This window comes from Lathyrus oleraceus, chromosome 7 (assembly GCF_024323335.1).
Source record: "Lathyrus oleraceus cultivar Zhongwan6 chromosome 7, CAAS_Psat_ZW6_1.0, whole genome shotgun sequence".
NCBI classification, from domain to species: domain Eukaryota; kingdom Viridiplantae; phylum Streptophyta; class Magnoliopsida; order Fabales; family Fabaceae; genus Lathyrus; species Lathyrus oleraceus.
The window spans coordinates 22,612,251-22,621,409 of record NC_066585.1 but is presented as its reverse complement, the minus strand read 5'-3'; the positions used below and the strand labels follow the sequence as shown (position 1 = coordinate 22,621,409).

Below are 9,159 nucleotides of genomic sequence, written 5' to 3'. Positions count from 1 at the left end.
TTGCACATTTCTTTGCGTTTCTTCTGTTGCATTTTCTACAACCGGCATGTAACCATCATTGGCAAGATCAAGAACATATTGAACGCCAAACAACACACACATCTGAATCGACCAACGATTCCAATTCTTTTCGTCGAATACTGAAAACTTTGAATTCAAGCTACCGTTTCCGACGTTCATTCTTGTGCAAATCGCTCAATTCTCTTCAACACTCGTGTTTCCCAATCCCTGATAATCAAGATTGTGATTCTCTTCGATTTCGATCTTAAATTCAATGGTAATTTGAGGAACGAAGTAAATCAAACACCTCACTTACACTCGTGTTTTCTTGTGAATCAAATCTGACTCTGATACCAATTGTTGGAATTAACAACGAAACTCCAATGCACGAGAAGAAGATGAAAGTTGAAAGAGAGAAAAAAATAAAACAATTTATTGTAATAGAATTTTCAATCTCAACAAACTCAATTTCCTCCCCTAATCAATAAAACAAATTTTAAATTTATATACTGTAACCCAAAGTCAAATACAAATTTATGGAAAGTAAAACTAACCAATTTGAATTAGATGCGTGGATTTATGGTTTGCAAAAATTGAATGATGTGAAGTTTAGACTCACCTGTGCTAAAAAAAATACTATGTTTTTGCGAATATTTTCTTATACAAGAAATTGAAGATTATTCAAATTGTATTAAGATTGATATAGTTATTTGGCAAACATATCTTATGGGATTCAATTAAAGAAAACAATCTATTAGGCATGATATTTTCACATTCGAGAGACATTGCTAGCCGAGTCAAAATTTATTATTACAAACAAGTATTTGAATTTCATGTTCCACAAATATAGAATCCAAAACAGAACCTTTCACATTCGCACCCCAAATCTTCCTTTTCTCTCCGACCCATTTCATCCATGGCTGAAGAATTTGTCAAAGGCACCGTTAATTCTAATGGCGTCGCCGTTCTCACCCTCGATCGCCCCAAAGCTCTCAACGCCATGAACCTAGGTTTTCGAATTTTTGTGCATTCATTCAATTTATTGAATTTTTCTCATAATTATGTAATATGCTGGTAACTATTATGTAGGATTAAAAAAAGAAGAGATTTCATTATGTGTGAGTTTGGTTATAGCTTGATTTTGATTTTGAATTTTTTGTGGTGCAGATATGGATGTAAAGTATAAAAGTTATCTTGATGAATGGGAATCAGACCCAAAAGTCAAATGTGTTCTGGTTGATAGCAGCTCCTCTCGCGCCTTTTGTGCCGGTATGTATGAATGTATATTAGAGAAAAAAATTCACAGTTTATTATTCTTTTATGGAAGTATGTTTCTTGCTCAAATACATCAAAAGTATTAGTCTCTTTTGCAGATGTTATGCTATAGATATATAAGGTTATTTTGGTTTTGAGTGCTAGGTAAGGTTTTGAGAGTCGCAGTTAATGGTCAATGCAGGTATGGATATTAAAGGGGTTGTTGCTGAAATACAGAAGGACAAAAGCACACCTTTAGTACAGAAGGTTTATATGTATATTATTTGTTGATACATGCATATCCAGTTGCATTTTGTATGTAAGAGCAAAAAAATGTTTCATTTTCTATGTGCTTCATTGGATGTATAGTTTGCTTCTTTGTCATCATCATCATTTTTTGATGCTATACAACTTTTCGTGTAGTTTCTGTTTTGTCAAATAATTGTTTATCTAGTCTCAATGACCGCTTGCTTGATAACTGAGGTCTTAGTTTATCTGTAGACGGTGATGTGAAGCAGATATCAATCAAAAACCACCTATAAGATATTATTAGAATAGGAAACTACTCTTTCCATTTTCAGTTGTAACTGAATTGTATTGATTGAAAGAGTTAGTTACACGAGGTGGCAACTGGTTGTTCTTATAGTAACAACCAGGTAACCTGCTATAGCAGGTAGTATACAGGTTAACTGACAGTTGTCAGTTTTGCTAAGATACAAAGGCCTTAGTTCATCTATTTCTAATACATCTCTAATAGATATGATAGATTCTTGAGGGCCTATTGGATTTAGAATCACTTTTAATTTTGTTGATTTGTTTGGACAGTTTATTTTGTTGGTAATTTACATTTTGTTTGTTGCTAATTTTGTCAGCACTTTGTGGGATTACACGTTTCGCTGCATCTTGCATTCGAGTTTTTAATATGGAGCGTAAAAATAATATAGCTATTATGCTGCATATTTTAGGTCTTCACAGCCGAGTATTCTTTGATATGCAAAATTTCTGAGTACAAGAAACCATATATTAGTTTCATGGATGGAATAACAATGGGTTTTGGAATTGGCTTATCTGGTCATGGCCGCTATCGCATCATTACAGAGGTATGCTCATCTGGTAATATAGTTGCCTCATTTAATTATATATATTTTTTATATTCATAATAATTTCCGTTCTAGATCTTGTTTGTGAATTTTATCTTATGCATAATACATTTCCAGAGAACTCTTCTTGCCATGCCAGAAAATGGAATTGGCCTGTTCCCAGACGTAGGGTTTGCTCATATAGCAGCTCAAACTCCAGGAGAAGGAGCCGTTGGTAATTTTTTATATTTATGATTTAGCATTTTTAGTTCTTGTTTACTAGACGAGCTAATGAGGAGAGGTTTATTGAATTACTGACCCTTCTATTTGTCCTTTTTGTTTATACTATTTTCATAATTTTCCTTAGGAATACAAACTGTGCACTTCACTATTGAAACATTTAAACGTGGTCTCCAGTTTTCATTAACAGCTTATTACTTTTCATAATTTTTCTTTAAAAGTACTTCAGCTTGCTTTCGGTGGAATCTCTGAATTCAATTTGAGTATTTTTACTGACTACAGGTGCTTATCTTGGATTGACTGGAAAGAGGATCTCTACTCCATCAGATGCAATTTATGTTGGCCTTGGAACACATTACGTGCCATCGGGAAAGTTAGGTTCATTCAAGGAGGCCCTTTTGGCAACAAACTTGTATGTTGCATGAACCTTTGTATGGCTCTTGAGCCTTTTTCTTTAGATTATCACCCATTTAAACTTCATCAATGTACTTACACAAAACTCATTGGTTATATAGTTCTCAGGATCCCCATCAGGACATCAAAGTACTTTTAGCAAGTTATGAATCAAACCCAGATTCTGAGGCACAGTTAAAGTTGCTCTTACCTCAGATAATTTCTTCTTTTGGAAGAAATAAAACTGTTACTGAGACTATTAAGGATCTAAAACAACACCAGTCAAGCACTGACTCCAATGGTATGTTTATCATCAGATTATATGGTTACGCAAATGGTTGGATACAGTCATTGTTTTGTATGTTAGACCATAACGTTTGTAATCGCAGTTAAATGCTTGTCAAGTGCTTAATATTTTACTTTTTCCCTTTTCTAGTTTCTGAGTGGGCTAATGAAGCTCTCCAAGGCCTCGGAAAAGGTGCTCCCTTCTCCCTTTTCTTGACCAATAAGCACTTCTCTGCAGTTGCCTCTGCAGTAGGAAAAGACAGCGATGAGTTATCGACGGTAGGCACTTTTTTTCTTTCTTCCTAGGGGTTCCTGTAATTTCTGTTATTATAAACGTGAATGCAATGAGTATTTTATCTGTATATGGGAAATTCCAGCTCAGCGGCGTAATGAAAACTGAGTATCGCATTGCTTTGAGGTCTTCACTGCGACATGATTTTGCAGAAGGTGTTCGAGCAGTATTGGTGGATAAAGATCAGGTTCTCTCTTTCATTTCATGATTTTTACATCTTTATCCACTGCTGGTTCTTTAATCCTTTATATAAATTCTTTAACCCATAGACCATAGTTATTTTTCCTTCAATTTTTTTGGTGTAGTACTTTTCCTTCAATATTGTATACAATGTTTCTTGCTTGAATAATAAATTGAACAATATTCACCGCAGAACCCGAAGTGGAAACCATCGGGGTTGGAGGAAGTTGATCCGAGTGAGGTTGAAGCTGTCTTTACACCATTAGGAGCGGAGACGAGGGAGTTGTCCGTGTAATTTTCAAAGGAAAGCTTTCATTTTCATTGAATGCATTACTGAATTGTATGAAACTTCTTCAAATAAACAGACTGTGTTATCATTAGATCACGTGTCTGGTGTTGCTTGTATCATTGTCTTGTCATTATTGATGTTGGAAATCAAAGGACAATGTTGCTTCTAGTGTGCCTGCATGGAATTGATGCAGGCTATGTTTCCTTAATTTATCTTATGCATAGTTTTAAAACTCAGACATGTGAAAGATCCGATGAAGGCAGTGGGTCACTAGCCCTAGTCGGACCGGTGGGCCAGTGATTGACCTGCATGACTATTAATCCTGTCAATATTATAATTTTAAAAAAAAAATTATGACATAGTATCTATTATATTTAAAAATTATTAAATTTAATTGCAATTTTGATCCCCTTTGAATTTTAATCCCCTCATTTTAAAAATCGGGATTTTCAATCTTTTTTAAATTTTTTGTTTTAGGAGTTTAGTCCCCTTTTTAATTTATGTCCCGATGATTTGGCTGATCCACATCATCCATTTTTATTACCATGTTATATTAATTAATTAATTACATGACACGTAATCAGTATTAATTTATAATTAGAAATATTAATTAAAACTTTTCAAAATTAAGAAATTAAAACACAACTTCTATAGTGGGTCTAGGCCTATGTATGATCTTAATCTTTTTAAGGAACTCTGTTTCATTTTTATAAACCCTTTCAAAAATTATGCAAAAATCAATGTGGGAGTTGGTTTCTTACTATTCTCTCTTCTCCTTCTTCTCAAACTTGTGTCCGTTGCCGCGGCTTCTTTTTTTCATACTGCAAATCTATGTTCTTATGCAAGCACGAAGACAAAGAAAACTCTAATATTCAACTTCCTAAAATGCATTCGATAAACTGAGCTCCTACTTACATAAATGATAAAATCAGTCATATCAATAACTTGATGCATAATGTTCCCTGTTGATATATCATGCATGTTGCATTCTTTCTTATCATGAATCCCGATGGTGAAACATGACTATTCTTCAATTAGGCATGTAAGCTAAAATCTAACAATTCTAAATGCAATTAATAGTGTGGTTTTTGGGAGGCATATGCGTAATATTTTGGGAACAAGATCTTTCTCAATTTGGTATTTTGCAGGAAATGCCATACAATGGACATGATTATTGAAGACTTGACTGGCTGTTATTTGCAAATCAACTCCTTGATCGAAAATAATAAACTAAGTGAATGTCCTGAACAATTTATAAATGAAGATATCTACAACTCATGGGAAGATTTCAAATGGTACATTGTGGTTGTGGCGCGGCAAGGAGGTTCACGATCCACCAGCCTTTTGTAGGTTGGCAAACTTTTAAGGTTATCATGCAGAATGCTAGTATTGATTATATTCAAGGGATGAGAAACCTGAATCCTCATGTGAATAGGCCTACTATAGAGCTGTTTGTTAGGTAAGCTGACTTCCTCCTGCTATTGGGTGGATGCAAGGCAATTCTGATGGGGCAAAGGTTCTTGCTCTGGCTGGGTGTGGAAGGGTAATTTGGGATTGTCAATTATGTGGTTTTGCCAAGTTTTTTGCGTTCATCTAATGCACCTGAACTTTGGAGTTCCAGATTTGCAGTTAGCCCGCGATATAAACTTTGGAGTTGCAGAGCTTCAATTAGACGATATCATTGTTTTTAAGGTTTTGTTCAGTGTGCCATCTGTGAATCATCATAGTTGGAATTCAGTCGAGAAACTTCTTTAACTCAATAGAGAAATTTATGAAAGATTCTGAAGAGAAAATAGTAAGGAACCAAGTCTTACATTGATTTTTGTATAAGTTTTGAAAGAGTTTATAGAACTAAAACAAACAAATTGTAGTAACTTAAACATATTGAGATCATATATGGACTTAGGCCCAACCTATAAGTTGTATTTTAAATTCTTAACTTTTAAGAAACTTATAAGAATTTTTTTTATAAAAAGACCAAAATACCGATTTTTAAAATGAGGGGATTAAAACAAAAACAAAAAAAGAAAAAGTAGGAGGATCAAAGTTGCAGTAAAGTCAAATGATGAATAATGAAACAAATTTTTTGTTATATGTTAATAAAATAAAAGATAATATCTTTGTGTTCCGTGAGAATTGGAGAAACAGGTCCTGATGCTGATGACGATGCTTACAATTTCGGTGCGGAGGCGAAGGAGAAACCGTAAGGTTAACACTATAATGCCCAAATTCATTTGTGAATCAATTAAGGTGGAACGAAATTCTTGAAAAATGAAATCATATATGTTTTGGCGCAAAAAGGGGTATTTATAGGGTGAATAAGATTGGACTTTTATGACCCTTTCTCGGGCCTTCGGTCTGGTTCGAATTAGTTACCCCAAACTTGCTATGTAAAGAGGCATGGGAAGCCTTAAAAATCGGACCGGGAGATTCCATGCCTTCATTCTCATGTAGGCCAACAAAGAGGTTTCTATAACATATTTATTAAATGCTGGTCGAATAATTGAAATTTTCTCTGACCACCTTACGTGCGGTTATAGGTGATAACGCTAGGGAGTGTCACATTTGCCTAGACAATTCGAGTGCACTTAAGGGCATTTATTTTCTCGAGGAGGCATTTTGGACCGTTGGATCATTATTATGATGCCATTCCACGATTTTGTAATGTTTTTCATCTATTTATATAAACTCTGGTTTCTTTGGAACTTTTCGGTTTCCTTTTTCTTTCTGCCATTCATACATTTTTCTTTTGCATTATTCTTGGACAGTTATTGCTTCCAGTTACTTCTCTACTTGCTTAACCTTTTGCATTGTCGCATTTCCTTACTCAAATAGTTTACTTTAAGTACTATTTTTCTTTACCCTTCCTTTTTTTTGGGGGGGGGGGGGGGGGGGTGGTGTAAGCCCTAGAGGCCAATACTTTTGATACTTGTATCGAATTATTTATTAATAATAAAAGGCTTTTTTTTTATTATGTTTGTTTAATAAAGTCCCTAGAATAGTTGGTCTGTTTAATGTATCAAATATGACTTAATCATGAGATCACATTAAACATAAGGACATTATTCTTAAAGTATCCGTAGTCGAGCTTTATTGTGAAGTGGGATAACATTAAAGCATTAAGACTATTATGTATATAGAGTGATGATCACATCTCATGGATCATGGATAAGGAGTTATCAAGTCTTAAACATATGTATGAATGTTAAGAGTAATATTTATACTGGATTGACCTGCTATGAGAATACTATATAGAATGTTATGCAAAGTGTCATAAGTTATTCTCATGGTGATAATGGTGTATACCACCCTTCGACCTGAAATCACTATGGACCCTAGATGTAGAGTTGAGTGCTTTATTGCTGATCAAACGTTCTCCGTAACTAGATAACCATAAAGACAGTTGATGGGTACTCCACGAAGCATGCTGAGGGACATGAGTGACCTAGATGGAATTTGTCCATCCTGCGTAATAGGATAAATGTCTATGGGCCCAATATTGAACTGGACAAGGATGACACGGTCTATGTCTTGTGTTCAATATAGACATAAGGGCAAAAGGGTAATTATACACATAAGTATAATCACAGAAGGATTTGTCAGATCACATGACATTTTCGTGTCTTGGGTAGCAGTGATGTGTTGCTAGATACCGCTCACTGTTTATTATGTTAAATACGTGATTTAATATAATTGTCAATGCCGTAAAAAACTACAGGGTCACACACAAAGGACGGATTGATGAGAGATAGAGTAACTAAGGAACACCGTAAGGTACAATGCACTTAAGTGAATTGTAGATCATCGTAAGGTACGGTGTACTTAAGTAGAATACGAAATATGGCAAGGTACCACACGCTTAAGTGAATTTGGCATATTATAAGATATGTGCCACATACACTTAAGTGAGCTTTTTAGCTTGAAGCCCACACAAGTGGTTCTATAAATAGAACCCTTGTGCAGAAGCATTAACTACAGTTGCATTTTTGTTTTTTCTCTCTCTCTCTCTCTCTCTCTCACACACACACACACACACACATACACATACACACACATACACACACACACACACACACACACACTCAAAGCCTTCATTTGTAGCAGCTAGCACTGAGATTAAAGGAATCCGTTCGTGTGGACTGAGTAGAGGCTTTGTCGTCGTTCAACGTTCGTGATCGCTCCGTAGATCTGCATCGAAGGTTTCAATCGTCACAAGAGGTAATTATTCTATCACTGATCATGCCCATTCATAAGGATCTCTAAAGGATAAAATTTTAATTTCCGCTGCGTTTTGGATCGCCAATCTCCTTCAGTGGTATCAGAGCCACTTACGAAACCATGCACCAGATAGATGTTTATTTTCTGTATTAATATGATTAAAAGACATAATGAATCAATTAAATAAATGAGCAATTAAATTTGGCATCATGTGTGTACGATTTGGATGATTGATGTTGACTATGCTTCGGAACCAACATTAGTATGGTGAAGCAGCGATACATCGATCGTCCATAGGTTACGCAATTGAGATCGATCAAATTATATATATGATACAAATAATCCTAATGCAAAGTACGGTATATATGATATACTGTTTCTGTTTCGTTCATTCAAACACTTAATGGTTGTTTTCCTTTGAGCGATCAATGGTCATTTGCTTTGGAGTCCGACATTGGTATGGTGAAGCAATGACCTGTTGATCAATCATACTGAATCAACAATCGAGGTGTGTTTGACGGTCTGAAATTGGTGCATTAGGGTTAGTGACGGCACAAGGGTTGTGCCATCAAGGAGTTGTGAATTGAGGGCTTGTTGGATCACGTCTGTTGACTGTTTCAAAAGTGTTGTTTTTGGCCGCGTGACGTTCGTCATGGACCTGTGACGATCGTAACAAGCTGGACGTGATGGTCGTAACATGCTTTGTGACGGTCGTCACATTCACAAATCCAGAATTCTAGGCATTTCTGTTATTTTGGTCGCGTGACGTTCGTCATGGGCCTGTGACGGTCATAATAAGCTGGACGTGACGGTCGTAACGTGCTTGACGATCGTCACATTCACAAAGTCGGAATTCTCAGAGTTTCTGTTTTGTGACTGCGCAAGAGTTTGTGTTGATGCAAAACAACGTCGATTTCAAATGAATTGTG

General features: G+C 35.5%; 1 protein-coding gene across 3 annotated transcripts in view; it reads left to right on the top strand.

Moving 5' to 3' along the window:
- Nucleotides 1-600: 600 nt before the first annotated feature.
- The window catches only part of LOC127105820 (3-hydroxyisobutyryl-CoA hydrolase-like protein 3, mitochondrial), a 30,200-nt gene continuing 21,641 nt past the window's right edge, over nucleotides 601-9,159 (top strand). Inside the window, exons 1-10 of one of the 3 annotated variants that reach the window (XM_051043026.1) lie at nucleotides 601-1,010; nucleotides 1,168-1,269; nucleotides 1,457-1,521; nucleotides 2,220-2,354; nucleotides 2,472-2,568; nucleotides 2,856-2,985; nucleotides 3,089-3,267; nucleotides 3,403-3,530; nucleotides 3,629-3,730; nucleotides 3,917-4,180. In XM_051043026.1, the coding sequence (XP_050898983.1) occupies nucleotides 917-1,010; nucleotides 1,168-1,269; nucleotides 1,457-1,521; nucleotides 2,220-2,354; nucleotides 2,472-2,568; nucleotides 2,856-2,985; nucleotides 3,089-3,267; nucleotides 3,403-3,530; nucleotides 3,629-3,730; nucleotides 3,917-4,018 (1,134 nt within the window). In that variant the 5' untranslated portion in view covers nucleotides 601-916 and the 3' untranslated portion in view covers nucleotides 4,019-4,180. Of the gene's footprint in view, nucleotides 1,011-1,167; nucleotides 1,270-1,456; nucleotides 1,522-2,219; nucleotides 2,355-2,471; nucleotides 2,569-2,855; nucleotides 2,986-3,088; nucleotides 3,268-3,402; nucleotides 3,531-3,628; nucleotides 3,731-3,916; nucleotides 4,181-9,159 lie in introns of those variants that run through there. The other 2 variants (XM_051043027.1, XM_051043025.1) reach the window with 2 other exon arrangements.